Raw genomic sequence first — 18,789 nt, 5'->3', positions numbered from 1 at the left:
CAGATGAGGTCCTAAACTATAGCCTTAATATAGTGACAAGACACAAGAAAACACCATTATCAATTTTTATAGGGAGAAGAAATCTCTCTCATGGTAGCTGATTCTATAAAGATCTTCACTCTGATCAGGTTTCCTCCTACAAAAACGGAGCCTGGGTCCTCCCATAGGTCACAGGGATAACTACTGATATCTGTGTTCACAGCAATACATCAGTGTGGGATCTGATCTCAAGGGTACCTGAGGTAGACAGATAATTCTGGAAATGGATACATCCCTGTGTACTCATAGGAGAGTGTGTGTTTGAGTGTGGCATGCTTGTGCTGGTGTGGGGGGGGGGCGTGTGTGCATGTGCCTCTGGAGGTCAGAGGACAACTTCAGGTGTCATTCCATAGCACCAACTATCTTGTTACTTTGAAAGAGTCTCTCATTGGCCAGGACTTTGCAACCAGGCTAGGCAGGCTAGGCTACTGGCCAGCAAGTCCCAGCCCCAGCTGTCTAAGCACCCCTAGCACTGGAGTTACAAATGTGTCAGCATGCCTTTCTTTAAGATAGACCCTGGGGCTTGAACTCGGGTCCTCAAGGTTGTGGGATAAATACTTTAATAACTGAGCTATCTCCTGACCCAGAAATAAATACGTTTGACAAAGAACCTTAGCCAGTTAAATGGTGTAGGATAAAAGCAAAAAGTGTCCTATAGATTGTTATGAGAAATTCTCTATAGTTGCAGTTGGGCCTACAAATAGCCAACATTCTACCAAATTAGCCTTCTGCAACCAAGACTAACCACCTGAGGACACAACAGAGTGACATGGGGTGTCCAGTTTAGGGGACTGTGATGTGCAAAGCCAGCAGCTGTTCAGCCCACAGTACCTTGCAGTAGACCTTCCCTTCTCACAGACATCCAGATGCAAACTGAGACATTGTTGCTGAGTCCCTAGTAACAGACTTCAGGTTCCAGGGTTTCTCACTTGTAGAGGAAATTGAATCTAAGGAGCTATAGTGACCATACATCCTGGTTCCTGACAACTTCCTGAACTTCTGCCTGGCTTGTGCTGTGAAAGTAGAAGATGCCCCACATCTGCCCCAAGAGCCTTGGCTTCCTCTCTTCAGAGGCCCAGCCATGCTGTCTGTCTATGATTGGGGCCTGAACTTTCCTCAAAGCCCCATATTACTGCTGTCTGTCTGTCCATGTCTTTAATAACTTTTCTAATAAACTCCACACCCTCAAGAAACCATCCTAGTGCCCCCTCCTGGGACAGGCCAGGTATATAATGTGTCAGGCATTGTTTTAAATAATCCTTTCATCCATGGGGACACCTTGGTAGAGAGTAGCTTACCTGAACCCCACACTCAGAACGTGGCATGGATGGCAGAGCCAGGTGTCTCTGTTGGCTCCGAAACTCGGTCTTTATACAGTCGTTGTGGAATATTATTTTAAGATGTGTTACATTTGTTTATGCTGTGAAACGTTTGTTTAATGATGCTAAGGTGTGCTGCGTTTGTTTAACTTTGCGAAGATGTATTACTTTGTCTGTCTACAACACCTGATTGGTCTAATAAAGAGCTGAACGGTCAATAGCAAGACAGGAGAAGGATAGGCAAGGCTGGCAGGCAGAGAGAATAAATAGGAGGTGACATCTGGAAAGAAAAGATCAAGTAGCAAGAAAAGAAGGGGTCACACCCAGCTACACAGCCAGACACAGAGTAAGGAGGAAAGAAAAGATACACAGGAATAGAGAAAAGTAAAAAGGCAGAAAAACAGGTAGATGAGATAATTTAAGAAAAGCTGGCAGAAACAAGTCAAGCTAAGACTGGGCATTCATAAGAACGAATAAGCCTCCATGTGATCTATTTGGGGGCTGGATGTGGGACCCTCAAAGAGCAAAGAGTAAAAACAACCAACAACACCTGGTCTCCAAAAAAGTCCTTATGCTTAATCTTCTAGGACCAGCTTCCCCACAAAACCTTGCTTCCAACGTTCGGCTGAGTCCGTGCTCACTTTGCTGACTCACAGTGTCACCAGCACCATGGCCTTGCACTGCTAACTGGCATGTGTGTTATTTCCATTCATAGGTGTCCCCTCGAGAGCCCCCTTCACCCATTACTTCCACAGCTGTCGACATTGTTTCCTCTCCCAGGGATGCCTGAGCCTGGAGTTCATAGCAGCTGCCGACGCTGTGGACCTGTTTCCTGAGCACTGGTGGGCAGATGATGGTCACATGGTCCTCCCTTGCTGTAGCTCCCTCTCCTGTGATTCTGAGTCCTGACACCTCCAGGAGACACGAGTGGGACCTCCTAACAGTGATGCTTCTTAGCCTCTGCCTTCTCAAACTTCTCTTCATGACCCAAGCAGGAGACACAGAGCCATGAACAAAGAGACTGGGAGGCCCAGCCCCCAGCTTAGCATCTCTATTGCTCTTGTCATTATTGTGACCCAATTAGCTGTCAAACACAACTTAAGGAAGGGTTTATTTTGACTCAAGGCTTCAGAGGATCCATTCCATCATGGGGTACCAAAAAGTACCACAAGTGGAGGACTGAGTGTTAAAAACATTCAAATCCCAACACTGAGCAAATGATGTAAAATGACTTCAAACTTTTCACACCTGAGATTGTGTGTATTTGCCTGTAAAGTTGCTAATTCCAGGGCTGTGCTGTGATAGTGATTCTGGAATAAAATGGCCCAAGCCTGGTTCAGATCCATGTTGGGAGGATAAGGCAGGAGTGGGCAACAAGTGGCTTAGGTGGTGGGAGTGAGCTACCTAATGTGAGAACCACACCGTGCAGTCACAGATATGACCAGTTCATCACCAGGTGAGGGGAATCAGCTCTGGGTATGAGCCATGACAGCAAGAGCATGAACATCTGACATCACACAGGGCTTTCCTGATATCCCAGATACACCAGGCACATCCCAGATGGCTACTATCATTATCTCTAAAGCAGTGCCCATATGTAGATATGGAGGAAAACATCAGACAGAGTAAAACACGAGATTGCAACCTGCCATGATTTTATTGACTTCAGCTTCTACATGTAGACTTCTCAGATTAGCCTGACGTAATCTGTTCGTTGGGGGCATTGACACTGTGTCCTGTGCTTTACTGTGAGGTGTGTAGAAACAGCAGTAACTCTTCCAGACCAAATATCTTTACCTTCCCATAAGTCCTCTTCATCACTGGCCATCTGGTCCCACACCATCGTAAGAAGGCAGAAACAAATACGGTAATATATTATCATACTGATTTTCCCTTGGGTTTCTTATGCCTTCTAGCTTGTTGTGGCAATTCTGAGTTCTTTAGTATAAAGAGAAATCAAAAAGAAAAACTATTCCTTATCTTTGCTTAAGGAGTACAGGGAGATCTGGTAGCCTACACATATGTACAGGGTATAAACATATTTATATGTTCTATGTACACAGTGGATGGTAACCTATTTATTATAAATAGCGTTAATTTAGATCCTACAAAAATAATTATTTGGGATAGGTACATGCAAGCCAGGACACTTAAGCCTATTTATAAAATACATCTCTCTCTCTCTCTATTTTTTTAAATATAAATGTTGCTATTATAGCTGTCAGCAAAAATGATTGGAATGCAAACCCAGAGTCCCTGGTTATATATAAAATCTGCTCCCATCCCCTGCAGCACACTGCTTCAAGTATCCATCCCAGTATGTGATGTCCAGGTGATGTGTCTCCTATGAATTACAGGCACACATTTCATCTGGGCAGGGATTGGACACCCACCTCCAGAGCCCAAAGTCCCATGTTTTTAAAATATTGATATTTCTTAAAATGACGTCATCTTGTTTTGACTTCCTTGTAAAAATGGACAGTCAAGGCTCTGCCTCACGTCCGGGATCTGACGGCCCAGGCTCAGTGGTTCACAGAGCCATCCTCATGGGGAGGTGACTGGGAGGCCACGAAAGGCTCGTTTTGCTTCTGATCCTCCTTCAGGCCGGCCGCCTGCTCAGTGATGGAGGAAAAGGACAGCTGGTCATGCTCCATGATGTGAACCTGATCCTCATCCTTGTCTTTCTTCACATAGAACATTTTCCTGAATTTCTTCAGCTCATGGAGCTCACAGAAGGTTTCCAGGACGACCAACATGGCGATGAGTCCAAGGAGAAGGTAGCCTGCAAGGCAGAAAACATGGCAGCAGCTCAGTTCGACCAAGTACCACAAAATCAAGACTGCATGACTCATTCTCCTCCCACGCCACACACACAGAGTTCTCCAAGCTGTACAGTTTATTCCAAAGCATGTTTGAAGTCCAGGGCTCATGGAGGAACTTAAAGAAGAATGAAATAACTTAGCCATCGGTGAACTTGGGTTAGACACAACCACGGGCTTCCATCATATGTGTGAGCTTCACACAGGCAGGAGGGGGCACCCATGCACATGAGTGCAGAGGCCGGGACACTGGATGTCCCACTCGCTCACTCTCTGCTTTATTCCTTGAGACAAAGTCTCTCACTGAACCTGGAGTTAGGCTGGCTGCCAGCAAGCCTCAGCGACCCTTCTGTCTCCGCCTCTGCTGCAGGCGTGCAGCCACGCCCTCTGTTGGGCATGCGGGGGCTGCAGGTGTGCAGCCACGCCCTCTGTTGGGCATGCGGGGGCTGCAGGTGTGCAACCACGCCCTCTGTTGGGCATGCGGGGGCTGCAGGTGTGCAACCACGCCCTCTGTTGAGCATGCGGGGGCTGCAGGTGTGCAGCCATGCCCTCTGGATTCGGTGTTTTTTGGAAAGCTAAGCTAGCTCACAGATCAGGAGATAGAAAAGAGCAATTAACACAAGAGAAAAGATGAACCAGAAAACACAATTTCGGGGACATTCTACTTCTCAAAGAAATTAGAGAGCCAAGTGAAAACTAAAGACTTGCCTGCTAGCTGGAAAGAAACTTAAGATGGCTTCTATCTACACTGCCATCAAATGCACACACAAAATGCCTAGAACTGTTTGGCCAATGCCACCCAAAGAGGATGGAAACTCGGACACCAGTGATTGTGTGCACTTGTGTTCCCTTTGGGGGCCTCAGAATTATGCTCTGTGACTCACGAAAGAAGTGTGTTCATTTGGGGCCAGCAATCCCACTTCTTAGAAAGATCTCAAATACAAACACAAAAAGAACTCCACATTGAGGAGATTTGCCATGCTACCAAATTAGAGACAAGCCAGTCTAGCTCTACAAGCGAGGTAGGCCGGCTGTGGGGTGGTCCTGGAGCTACACCCAGACTCTAAAATAATAAAGAGTAGGAAACCCTCCTGCAGAATACTCTGGCAAATGTTTACTGTGCTTGGACTGGAGCCAAGAGCCAGGAAGCACTGGGTTTATGAGTGCAGGTTTTGTTTCTGGTGAGCTGATGGTTTCACCGAAGTGTTCAAATATAGTTCAACCAACCGCTTTCTGGAATTAAGACAGCAAGACAGGGCGAGGACACCGACTGCTTCCTAGAAGTTGTAGCTGGGCAGGGTCACAGGTGAAAAGAGCCCAGGGAAGGCAGCAGAGGAAACTATGCTAGGGTTGCTTGCTACTCATCCTGAACACACAGAGAGGGCTCACAGGAAATCCGCTTCTTCCAGATGAATAGCTGCATTTTTCCAGACTGTGTGCTGTGTATGCGTGTATGCGGGTGTGCTTGCTGGTGAATGTGTATGGAGATGCCACAGATTGGCAGTCTCTGTCTTCACTGTAGACGCCAGAGGTCGGCAGTCTCTGTCTTCACTGTAGACGCCAGAGGTCAACAGTCTCTGTCTTCAATGGCCCTCCGGTTGTTTTTTTGGGACAGAGTCTCTTGCTGCACCCGAAGCTTGCCGTTTTGGCTAGACAGACCTGTCAGCAACCCTGGGATCCTTCTGTGTCTGTCCCCGCCACCATTCCACCACACCTGGCTTTCCACGTGGACACTAAGCCCGCCACCATTCCACCACACCTGGCTTTCCACGTGGACACTAAGGATCTGAACTCAGGTGCTCACGCTTGAGCAGCCAGCACTTTGCCAACTGAGGCCTCTAAGATTTGCCTGCCTCATTTTCTACACATAAATTCTGAGAAGAATTGGTGCCAGGTAACTTCAAGACGGATGACACAGATAAATGAGGCCAGTGACTACTTAGAGAAATTTCCTGGAAAATGAAAGACCACGATATTGGTGACAACCAGAGGTCTTATTTTCTTGTGTGTAAAATAGTTACCGCTGTAATGTAAGTTACTGAAGTAATAGACAGCTAGTATGCCTGTCACACTATCTGAGAAATCCATCAGGGCTTGGGAGATGGCCCTGGCAGTCAAGAGCATCACAAGTGTGAGCTGGGTCTTCCAAGCCCTTGGGAAATGCTGGTGCCGTGGCTTGTACTTGTAATCCCAGAGATGTCGAGATGGGAGGCGGAGACAGGTGGGTCCCTAGAGCTCCCTAGTCAGCCAGCCTAGGCTGCTGATGAAATACCAAGTCAAAGAACGGCCCTGCTCAAACAAAAAGGCACCGGAGGAAGGACTGGGGAGGTTGTTCTCTGACTTCACAAGCACAAACAAGGACACTTGCACACCCCACATAAAAACACACACATACAAGAAACTTAGCGGTGACTTCCAGGTGTACTGGGCACACCACTAAGCAATAAGAGTTGGGATATTAGAATGGATAAAGCTAAATAGCTCTAGGAAGTCAGGGGAATGAAGAAAATAGATTCAAGAGAAAGCAGGCAGGCACTGTCACAGGACTGTCAGTCCCTAAACAAAACGTGGGGACAGAGCAGGCACGCAGGGTGCAGCCCGCCACGGGTACTCACATGTGATCCCAATCTTGTACAGCTCTCGGAACTTCTGGTTGTAGCCTTCCCCTGGCACGTAATCCCCCAGGCCGATGGTGCTCAGCGAGATGAAGCAGAAGTAAAAGGACTCGAGGAAGTTCCAGTCATCCTCCAGCACGGAGAACACAGCGGCTGGGATGAAGAAGAAGCAGGACACGGTGACGAACCCCAGCAGAACAGCATGGACGATGGCCACCACCTGCTTGGAGAAGCCCCAGCGGATGTGGAAGTAGAGGACGGGTCTGCGGGTGACATGCACGGTGACACGCTGGACCACAGCCGTCAGGAAGAGGAGGGTGAACGGGATGCCGATGACAGAGTAGATGATGCAGAAAGCCTTGCCCCCATCTGACAAGGGCACCGTGTGCCCATAGCCTGTGTGGAGAAAAGGCTTTGTGAGTGCACTGGAAACACAAGACACACCATGAAACAACACAAGGAGACTGGGAAGAGGTGGGAGCCTTCAGAGGCGCTGGCCTCTGGGTGTCTGTTAAATTCATCAGGGTGACAGTCACTTGTGAGGCAAGAAGGTTTGTGAATCATACAAAAGTTTAAGGTAGGGACCCAGCAAACAAGGAGGGCTTCGTTCAGACTCTGCCTGACCACCCCAAGAATTGAATAAGCCTACTCCAGCAAATGGAAAATCAACTACCTACAACAACCAAAGAAAGATCCACAGTGTCAGCTAACTTCTCTCTGGCCTTTGGTAGAAAGGAACCCTGAACTCTAAGTCAGGGCTCTTGAACTACCCATGCATGCTCCCTCCTGTGGAGGGTCCTCTGTTTTTATTCTCACCTTAAAAAAAAGAGAGGCTTTAAAATATTTTGTGGGCAAATGTGAAATGTGTGTCTGTGTGAACGTATGTGTGCATGAATGCAGGTAAACCTGCAGAGGCCAGAAGAGAGCCGCCTGAGGTGTGTGCGGGAATCAAATTCCAGCCCTCAATGTTCTGAGCCATCTCTCCAGATCCTGTTTTCGTTTTTAATCAATCTACGATTTTATAACTGCCATGCTGTCTCATGTCCCCTTCATTGTCCAAGATACAAAGAACCTAGACGTAGTGTCCCAGGGCATTCCTGAGACCCCCTCTGGTAACACGTGGAGTGTCTATCGGTTCCTCATGAAATCTGACCTGCTCCTCTCACGCAGAGGACACACTGCAGGACTGAACAGGAGGAAGTATGTGATAGAGGATGACACCCTCATCATCTCAGACCCCTCGGGAAAACTCCTGCAGGACACCCCACTCATCGGGGCTGATCCCTCTCCTCCCCACTCCCCACAGGTCCCTCATTAGTATCTGTCTATAGCCGCACTATGCTCCCTTCAAAACCAGGTGACTCAGGGAATGTTCGTAGGACTGACAGACAGACAAAGGTGTGTGAGGGGAAGCAGACATGGTACAGACACAGAAAGCAAAGCCTCAGCAAGTCATAGGCTGAGTGATTCTTTCCAAACCTCGCCGCCCATTCCAAGCTCCACACGTTTCCCCTCCTGCCATTTCTAGACATCCAGAGGCCCCGTGACCCCCACCAAATAGCAGCTATTTCAGGACTGGTGATTATTGGTCATAACATGTCTGACTTTCTTTCATTGAAATCATTATCGAAAACCTATCGGGAATCGACGAGAGAGCTCAGGTGAAAAGGAGGATCTCAGAACCATGTCTGAAATCCCACTAGGGCTTCCTCCTGAAATGGCAAGTGTGTCTGAACAAGTCGGTTCAAGAGAGCGCTAGCTAAGTGTATTTTTTTTAAAAAAATGAAAGTAGGTTCTGAAAAAATGACATGTTAGTGTAATTGAAACGGGTTTCAAAGTGTGGTCTTGGGAATATATTTTGCCTAAAAATAATAATTCTAAAACCCCTGAGTTGCAGATTCAAATTGTTTCATTCTCAACTATCTGATGTTGTTAAAAACAAAATCAAACCCAAGAAAAACCTCTCCTCTTGGGGTTCAAGATATGACTTAGATGTTCTTAGCCCTTGAGGACATGAGTTTGAATCCTCATCACCCATACAGAAAGCCAGGAATAACCATACATGCACCTAAATCTTAGCTCGGTAAGGGGGTCAGGGAGACAGGAGGATCCCTGAGGCTTGCAGGCAGACAGCCTAGCTCCATGTTCAATGAGAAATCCTGTTCAAGGGAATAGGCCAATGTGATAGAGCTGGGCACTCCTCCGACCTCTGTACCCTGTGAGTAAACACAGACACACACACACACACAGACACATGCACACACGCACACACACACACATACACCCACGCACACGTGCAATTATCCAGATTGCATGCCCCAGAAGGTGCACAGCTCATGAGTGAATCACAGATCATCTTCTGAAGCCATGTGCAAACGTATACATCCACCCACAGATGCGTGTTTTTGTGAAGTTCCTACAGCAGAGCTTCTCAAAAGTGGCACGTGTCCCCAAACTGGTAAGAACCATGACTCTGAGCACCAATCCCTGACTCTATCTGGTCCCCACGCTGCCAACAACTCCTGAGGGCCGAGGCTAATTTTGAGCTTGACATTTGGAGCGTTGGGGCTTCCATATCGCGTGAAGACTGCCAATAGCGTGCCACATCCAGGCAGCATATGGAAAAGGGAAGGGCTGGATGGCAAAAAACGAGACCATTTGTGGGTCAAACAAACCACGACCACACCGACTCCGAGTCTCTCAGGAGCTAGAGTTCTCCTTAGACTTCAGGGGACATGTTCCAGTGATCAGAGAAATGAGACAGGATCTGGAGATGGATTTCTATTCACCCATAGCAACGCATAAACCCAGGAATGGACTAAGAGTGTGGGGGTGAGAGCATCCACAGCCGAGACAGCTAAGCAGAGATTGCAAGGGAGGACAGTGACTTTGGCAGGAGCTTGTAGAGGAAAGAAGCTGATCTGAGGTGGGGATAAAAACTTGCATGCCTGTGAAGTTGTGGCTTTTTGGAGGGAGGGAGGGAGGGAGGGAGGGAGGGAGGGAGGGAGAGAGAGAGAGAGAGGGAGAGAGAGAGAGAGAGAGAGAGAGAGAGAGAGAGAGAGAGAGAGAGAACAACTTGTAGCCGTCAATTATCTCCTTCCACCTTGGAGGCAGGAGGAACCAGTTCCTGTCTGCATGGCTGGTGAGGGAAGCGCCGTATCTTTGGGAATCAGGAAGCAGGGAACCTGGGACAGGGAGCAGAGAACATTAGGCAGGAAGAAGGGGGCTAAGTCAGGAAGCAGGGAGCTGAGAATGGGAGCAAAGAATCTGGAGCAAGAGGCAGGGAGCCTAGGCAGGCAGAGACTGGGACAGGAATCAGGAAACCTAGGACATGAAGCGGAGACCCTGGGGCAGGAAGCTGGGGTGCACTAAAACCCAAGGCTTGCCCCCCTCCCCGGTGACCGCTGCCTTCAGGTAGGTAGGACCCTCTCAATGAGCACCCACCATCTCAGGACTACTCACGCAGACACATGAGGCCTGGGAACATTTCACATGAAACCCTCAAATTGTGCTGACATGGATCTTAGGGTTTATATCCCCTTCCTAGCATCACGGAGAAACTGTGGGATTTCACACGGCACAGCAGGTCACATCACAGAGTTAGAACTTTCTCCCTTGCACAGATGTGTCTAAGAGAGATGCTGCTCAGCAGTTATAGTAGCTACCCTTATTTCTTTACCATAACTATCAAGCTACGGATCAATACAGGCCGTCACTATTGTTAGCGTGGTGCATACTGGGAAGGAGGCCCAGGCTGGAGCTCCAGGCACTGAAAGCCACCCTGACATGTACACAAATCAGTGGCCTCTTGTCTTATCCTCTGTGAAACTGACCAATCCCGGACTCTGCCTGTTTCCTTCTTCTTTGGAACTGTGTGTCCCAACAAGGGCATGGAAGGAACAGGTTCTTCTCTGATGCCTCTGATACGTCCAGCCTGCAGTGAGCAGAGCTCTGGCCTGAGAACCAAGGCGTCTGACATCCAAAAGCAGAAGGGAGTGTCCCAGCACAAGGAGGCAGAGAGAACTAATCTTTTGTTCGGTGTGGACCCTTGACACTCCAGATGCAGCCAGACACACTGGTGGGCGTATCTCCGGAGCTTAACTCTGTACTAACTTCCTCCAGAAATGCGCTCCCAGACTGACACCAAATAACGTTCAACCAGTGATCTGTACATCCTTCTGTCTGCCCCCCACAGTGCTGAGGTAGAGGTGCACACCTCCCTTTTTATGTGGGTGCCAGGGTTCTGAACCCAGGTCCTCATATTTGTACTGCAAGCCCTCTTAGACACTAAAGCATCCCCCAGTCCCCACCTTGGCAATGGTAGTACCAGGACTTGGCTGAAGGTGAAAAATCATCAAAGAAGCCAGAAAGAGTAACCGACAAAGGTTCTCTGGAAGCCCAGGATCGTGAACTAGGTCTGCTGATCTAGTAACTAAAGTCTTAGGTCTTCCACTGCCACCTTCCCCGAGTCCCCTCCAGGTTTAACAAGACCACCCTGAAGCCACCACTACCCTGAGGTTAAATTACTATACTTTAAAGGTTTCCTAGATACGCATTTTCAGAAGAGGGCGCACAGTCCCTGCTGCAGGCATTCCCCCAGGCAGGGCAGCTGCTCAGACAATTTAATCTTTCTTCCCCTGGGAACTGCTAAGCCCCGTAGGCTGGGAAGACAGACTCCAAAGGTAACTCAAAATGCCAAAAGAGAAGAGATGCTATTTTCTTTCAGACTTATTTTATTTTTATTTGTGTGCATGAGTATGTGTCTCTATGAGGCTATGTGCACATGTGTGCAGCGTGCATGGGTGTCAGGTCCCATAGAGGTGGAGATAGAGACGGTTGTGAGCCATCCCACATGAGTGCTGGAGACCAAAGTGGGTCCTCTGGAAGAGCAGCTAGTGCCCTTAACGGTGGGGCTGTCTCCTCAGCCCAGACACTGTTTTCTTGATGCTGTATTTGGGGTGTACCCTTAGCCACAGAAAACCCACAAGTAATCAAGGGAACTCTCACTTGGCCCCAAGCCCTTACTCTAGAGCGGAAGGTGAAGTGGTCCTCATGAGACCCTCATACAGTGTGAAGGGATGGGGATCCTGAGGGACCCTCTGGAGCAACCAAATCTGCCCGCTGCCTTGCCACTCCTGAGACTCACAATTGTCCTTTGTCAACGTCCCTAGCGGCTATAGGAGGAGAGCAAGGTGTCCACTGAGACTTTCTGGAACCTTAACACCTGGGGGGGTGGAAGTTTCTAGATGAACCTGCAGACGTTCCCTGTGGGCTTGTGTGATGTTACTTCTCAGTTCATGTAGGTATCCCGAGGAGAAAGCAGAATGACCCATGTACTGTATGTACTGAACTCACGAGCACACGTGAAACACAACCCTTCTGTGTCACTGGCCAGACAATATGCACACATGTTCAGGTCAGCAACGCAGCTTCTCAGTAGAGTACAAAAAAGTCGCCTACATACTTCACTCTAGTCTCTGCACACAGTTCAAGTCCCACCGCATCTTTTAAGATAACGTCCTCCGTAGTGATGACTGAAGGCTACTAAAACAGTCCCTGATTTAATTGATAAAGGAACATTCTGAGCCGTCTTGAAATTAATTACACGGGCTGGAAGGTGAAAACATAAAAGGCGTTTAATCAGCTGCAGGTGAAGTCCACAGGAAAGACTGTTTATGTGGAAACTTTGCTTTAATTCCTTTGCAGCCGACCATCAGGGACACCGCACCCTGTTTTCCTGTTTAGGGTATAAACTTTCAGGACTGTTGACCCTAATCAGCCCAGGATTAACAGCTAAGGACGTTCCTCTATGGAGCACCCTTCTGTGAATTCCTGACAGGTCCCCCATGCAGTTCCCCACTGTCTGACCAAGAGCCAACGTAACTTGCTTTTCTTTCCCTTTTCTCTGGGGGCTGAGGAGAGCACTCGGTCACTGAAGAGTTTGCTGTGGAAGCATTAGGACCTGAATTCAATCCTAGCACCCACACAGGTCCATGTACTATAATCCAGGCTCTGGGGAGGCTGATCGGTGGATCCTTGGGGCTTGCTGGCCACCTGGGTTCTAGGGAGGCTGACCGGTGGATCCCTGGGGCTTGCTGGCCACCCGGGTTCTGGGGAGACAGATCAGTGGGTCCCTGGGGCTTGCTGGCCACCAGAGTTCTGGGGAGGCTAATTGGTGGATCCCTGGGGCTTGCTGGCCACCTGGGTTCTAGGGAGGCTAATTGGTGGATCCCTGGGGCTTGCTGGCCACCCGCTGGCCACCCGGGTTCTGGGGAAACAGATCAGTGGGTCCCTGGGGCTTGCTGGCCACCCGCTGGCCGCCTGGGTTCTGGGGAGGCTGACTGATGGGTCCCTGGGGCTTGCTGGCCACCCGGTCTAGGTGAGCAGTTTTCCCTCCATCTGCTCGCTCCCTGCCTCATCAGAGGCCTAAAGCAAGGCAGATCTTTCCTCCTCTTAAGCTGATTGTCTCAAGCATTTTGATACAGTAAAGGAAGAAAACAGGCACCCAAGCAAGCAAGCAAACAAACAAACATAGCTTTTATTCCAATTCTAAAGGACTCTTTAGCCAAAGGTGATCAAACACAGGGGACTCCCTGCCTTCTGTTTGTCTAAAAGCAAAACAGAGATTCCCAAAGGCAAATGTCCTTCTGGCTTCCTCCTGCCCTTCTTGTCTATAGGCTGGATGTGGATTTCCCTTTCCAAGACTTTTTTATCAGCTTGTAAACTGGGACCAGTGGGACCTGCAGTTCCTTCTGTGAGTTCTTTCTCACCTGGGACACCTGGAACTGTGTCCCCTCCCTAAGATGTGCTCTTTCTTGTGGAAATACTTTTCTCCCACGCTGTGGACCTGCACATATGGCAAACTCACAAACGTTCCCTGTACTAACCCACCCATTGCTATAGGGCTGTGTCTCAGTCACACACTTATGCCAGTTAAGGAAAAGCACGTTTTCCTGCCCCTCCTTTTAGTGACTCAGAAGGGATTTCTGAGACATTCTACTTTCCTCAGAGGAACCGGAAGAAGCTGACTCTATGCCAGGACCTTTGCACAAGATGTCACCACCACCTGGAGTGGCCCTTGTTGGTTCATCCACATGGATGGCTTGCTCACAAACTTTAAGACTTGACCAATCAACATCGAGAATGTAAAATACGTAAAGTCTCTACGTCACCCCCGTGCAACCCTTGTATCACCTTTACCTCCTTAGTCCATCCTCCTTCAAATGCTTATCTGATATGAAATAATTTTTCTCATGTTTACATCGATTGTGGTTATTCTTCTCTTTTAAAATGTATGTTCCAGGACAAAAATGTCTGTCTGCTTGTTTTAGGGTGCCACTTAGTGCCCCAAAGCCCTCCTGGTGCCAAGCAGTACTTTATGCTAGGGTGCTAGCATGAGTCAAATCGAGTTTCCTTTGTGGGGTGCTTACTACGAATTGTCAACTTGGCAGGACCTAGGATCACCCAAGAGACAAACCTCTGGCCACATCTCCAAGGAGGGAAAACCCACGCTGAATACAGGCAGCATGCTTCCATAGGCTGGGATCCTGGGCTGACTAAAAAGGAGGAAGTGAACTGAGCACCAGCGTTTCTCTTGCTGCTTCCTGACTGTGGATACAATGTGACCAGCTGCCTCGGCTCCGGTTGCCATGCCTTCCCCGTTATGAGGGACTGCACCCTCACACTGTGAGCCAGAGCCTCCCTTCAGTTGATTCTGTGAGGTGTCTGATCACAGCTCCGAGAGAAGTAACTAACACGATTTGGCAGAGGTAAGTTTTATGCATTAGTTATTAACAAGAAACTGAACTCCTAGTTGGATGACCCGGGGAGGTGTTATTATCTTGCCATGTGTAAAGTCCGAATGTCAGAGAAAGATGCAGAATTATCAGAGAGAGACTGCAGAATTATGATGTCCTACAGGCTTAAACTGTCCATCTTCACTCAATCAACCCAAAGCACAAAACACAACAAAAATGATGATGACCTTGGTGGGAAGCTGTAAGTTTGCCTCAAATGAGGGTGTGTCTGTTGTTTAGACCTATGCCTAAAAAATAATTAATTTACTTTTTATTTTATGTGTTTGAGTGTTTGCCTGCATGTATGTATCTGGGCCAGGGGTGTGCAGCCTTATTTCCATATTCTTAACCCAAGAAGCAGCAATCAACTCACGTGTGTGTGTGTGTGTGTGTCAAAACATCCATGTGACTCGAATGAACAACAAATACCAGTTTTCCCCATAGTTAAGCGGATTTGTTTTCTGGGTCATATTGTGTTTCATATACCCCAGGACCGTTGCTATGCAACAGGCAAACTATACATAAGACATTTATATGCAAATTATTCTTATTTTCCATTCTCGAATTGGAAATCACTCTCCACAGATCCTGAAGCCACTCTTAGGAAGGAAATGCAGTGTGAATGCTAAGCGCCCTTAGCTCTCTTGAGACTCTCATGGTTAAGGCTGGCCAAACAAGGTCAGAAGGCACCAGGGAGCCATTTCTCCACTCTCCAGTCTTTCTGAGTTGGCCCAAGGGCACAAACAAGCCTAGTGTGCCAACCAGGGTCATAATGCACCCATTGAGTCTTGGAAGCAAACAATTAATTCTTTGACCATTGTTCTTTTTAAAGTCACATTTATTTATTTATTTTTATTATGTATTTACTAATTAATTTATTTGTTTATTTTTTTGTGTTGCTCACTCTCGTCTCTCTCTCTCTCTCTCTCTCTCTCTCTCTCTCTCTTTCTTTCTCTCTCTGTGTCTGTCTGTGTCTGTCTGTCTGTCTGTGTGTGCAGGTTAGAGGGCAACTATCAGGAGTGGGTTTTCTTTGCCCACCATGTGGGCGGGCCTTGAGGGCTGAGCTCAAACCATCACACTTGGCAGCAAATGCCTTCACCCACTTAGCCGTCTCATTGACCCTTTGACAATTGTTCTGTCTGGACAGAAGGCACACTCTGTGCTCCTCAGCCTTAGTATGCGTACGAGTGAGGTTTGATGGAAAGCAGCCTGGAGCCGCATGGGGTTTTTTTGGCTTACAGATTATAGTCCGTCACCTATGGAAACGAAGGCAGGAACCTGGAGGCAAGAACGGATGGGACACCTTGGGGGAAAAGGCTCACTGGCTTGCTCTGCTGGGCTTGCTCAGCCTGCTTTCTTAAGGCACCTATGAGTCTCCACTGCACTCTATTGTCTCACAGAAGACATTTGTGTCTTCTGGACTTGACTTTGCCATCTACAGACTGGACTCACAGAGCTGCCTGACCGTCCACACACAGAGCTAGAGAACACGGAAGTCCTGGCAGCAAGAGCCACCTGTCACAGCACAGCCCTGGGAAGGCAAATATCCCTTCTTGTCCCTTTCTTATCTTAACTGCCTCTGCTGATCACCTGTCTTTACAGCTTCTTACCCCCAGTTAATAATAAACAGATGAAGGACCACTGCTTCCCGAGGGCAGAGATCTGTGCTAACTTCCCATTTCTTGCTCTAGAGGGAAGACTGGTCTCCTCTGACACAAAAAGGGGTTCCCTTTCTAACTGTCAGCGTTTTCTATCCCCTCCTTTAAGGTCTGCTACCAGAAAATCACCTGCTTACAAACAGAACATCTCACGCTAGAAATGTTTAAAAATGCCTCCTTCTCAGACTGACTCCAAACTCGGAGTTACTATGACATCTTACAGGTCATTAGTGGAGGTTTTAGACGAATTAGAGCCATGCTTTGACTTTTTAAGTAAAGAACATTCTCTTGACACTAAGACTACAAATCACCTCCTAGAAAACCAGCCACGTAAGGACAGTAATGCAGCACGATAGTCCTAGATGCAGGGAGAGTTCTTGAATCCTTCCGATACTTGAATAGCGGTGCCAACATTTCCCAACACAGTATGTTAGTCTGGTTTATTCAGATGTGCCGACCTACATGCAAACACCCCGAGGACAAGCTCCACGACACACAGTCTGACAGAATGTTCTTCTAAAAATACACACACACACACTCACACACACACTCACACACACTCACACACACACTCACACATGGATGCATTCACATATACTCCTGTTAGATAATTTCTAGGGAAGATAGTGGAGGTTCAAGAGAAACGGTATGCACCCCCCCACACACAAACACATATATAAAGTCATATGGGTGGTGTGGGAAGTCCTTCTGTATATGTGTTGCTTTTATTTGTTAATGAATAAAGAAGATGCTTGGGCCTATGACAGGGCAGAATAGAGCAAGGCAGGTATTCCAAGCAGAGATAGATGAAAAAAGAAGGCAGAGTCAGGGAGACTCTATGTAGCTGCTGAAGAAGAAAGATGCTCTGGAACCTTACCTGTAAACCATGAACCTTGTGGTAAAATATAAAATAGGAATGGGTTAATTCAAGATGTAAAAGCTAGCTAGAAAGACACATAAGCTATTGGCCAGACAGTGTTGCAATTAATATAGTTTCTGTGTGATTATTAGGATCTGAGCAGTTGGGAAACGAAAGGACAGTTTCCATACATGGGTACTGGAGAGATAGCTCAGGAGTAAGGAGTGCTAGTCCTGCATCACAAGGAGGAGAGTTTGGGTCACTGCACCCACATAACAAGCGTGGCATTCTGTAAGTGCCGGCACTCCCATTTCTGAATGGGGTGGAAGCACAAGGGTCTTCCCTAGCCTACACACAAGCTCCAGGTTCAGGAAGAACCCCAAAGCCAAACAAGTCTGCTTAATCGTACTTTGCCTCCCAAACACTTCTGTGGACCTGTCTGGTCATAAACTGTGGAAATGCATGCTTGCTGTGTAAGTCAGTTCAATGTGATACTCATTTCTCGAGTTCACACTTTTCAAATAAAGGAACAAGGAGGAAAAGGAGACTTTGTGAGTGTGATCCTCTGTGTGGCATTAAAAATTATGTCTCTGAAGAAGCTGGCAGCCGGGCAGTGGTGGAGCACACCTTTAATCCCAGCACTCGGGAGGCAGAGGCAGGCGGATCTCTGTGAGTTCTAGACCAGCCTGGTCTACAAGAGCTAGTTCCAGGACAGGCTCCAAAACTACAGAGAAACCCTGTCTTGAAAAACCAAAAAAAGAAGAAGAAGAAGAAGAAGAAGAAGAAGAAGAAGAAGAAGAAGAAGAAGAAGAAGAAGAAGAAGAAGAAGAAGAAGAAGAAGAAGAAGAAGCTAGCATATCACAGAAGTAAAGATCACTGATGGGGGTTCTGCTCAAGGCTGTGTGAATTCCACTCGGCTTCTACGGAAATGGGACTGGACTTGCATTTGTGACATTGGTGCCCTGAGAAACAGTAAAACTAACAAAACATTAGAGAAAAGTGGGTCACCTTCTCTCTGAGTTTAGAACCTTAGGAAATTGCCTTGAACAGCTATACAATACAAAGAACTGTATTTAGAACATCCTGTTTCAGGGTAGCTCAGTAGGTAAAGTGTTTGCCACACAGGCAGAAGGACCTGAGTTCAATCCCTAGAACCCACGTAAAACAAGAGCAACAAGCCCAGTACAGGGGAGGTGGAGACAGTAGAACCCCTGGGGTTTATCTAGCTGAAACATTGGGAGCCGAGTCACTGAGAGACCCTGTATCAAAAAACGAGGTGTGGAGTGATGGAAGAAGACAGCCAGCATCAACCTCTGACCCCCAGTAGCATAAGCATATGTACACACACATGCACGCGCGTGCGCGCGCGCGCGCGCACACACACACACACACATCAATGTCCTGGTGATGCGTAACTTCCCCCACCTCAAGAGCAAGTACGTATGCAGCCCAGACACACATAAAGAGTCTCGTGTCCTTACCGACGGGAACAGCAGGGCTCATCTAAGAGAACTGTCTCTGGGTTTTCTTGCGGTCCTCACTGTACAGTCAAGGTTTTACTAGGACAGTTCTGAGCATAGCAATAGGATGACTACCCACTTGGACGCACACCAGCTGTGTGTAAGTACCATCTGTGACTCATCCTGGAACATAGACTACTTTACACCCATTACCCCAGAGCTGG

The 18,789-nt window shown here is 47.8% G+C and overlaps 1 protein-coding gene across 2 annotated transcripts in view; it reads right to left on the bottom strand.

Annotated features, from left to right (window-relative positions):
* Positions 1-2,996: 2,996 nt before the first annotated feature.
* Positions 2,997-18,789, bottom strand: part of Kcnk1 (potassium two pore domain channel subfamily K member 1) — a 28,559-nt gene continuing 12,766 nt past the window's right edge. For both annotated transcript variants that reach the window (XM_075977698.1, XM_075977699.1), the window contains exons 3-4: positions 6,793-7,188; positions 2,997-4,140 (exon numbers count right to left, since the gene is read on the bottom strand). In XM_075977698.1, coding sequence (XP_075833813.1) covers positions 3,881-4,140; positions 6,793-7,188 — 656 coding nt within the window. In that variant the 3' untranslated portion in view covers positions 2,997-3,880. The remainder of the gene's footprint in view (positions 4,141-6,792; positions 7,189-18,789) is intronic.

This window comes from Microtus pennsylvanicus, chromosome 6 (assembly GCF_037038515.1).
Source record: "Microtus pennsylvanicus isolate mMicPen1 chromosome 6, mMicPen1.hap1, whole genome shotgun sequence".
NCBI lineage: Eukaryota > Metazoa > Chordata > Mammalia > Rodentia > Cricetidae > Microtus > Microtus pennsylvanicus.
This window is presented reverse-complemented; position numbering and strand designations above follow the sequence as displayed.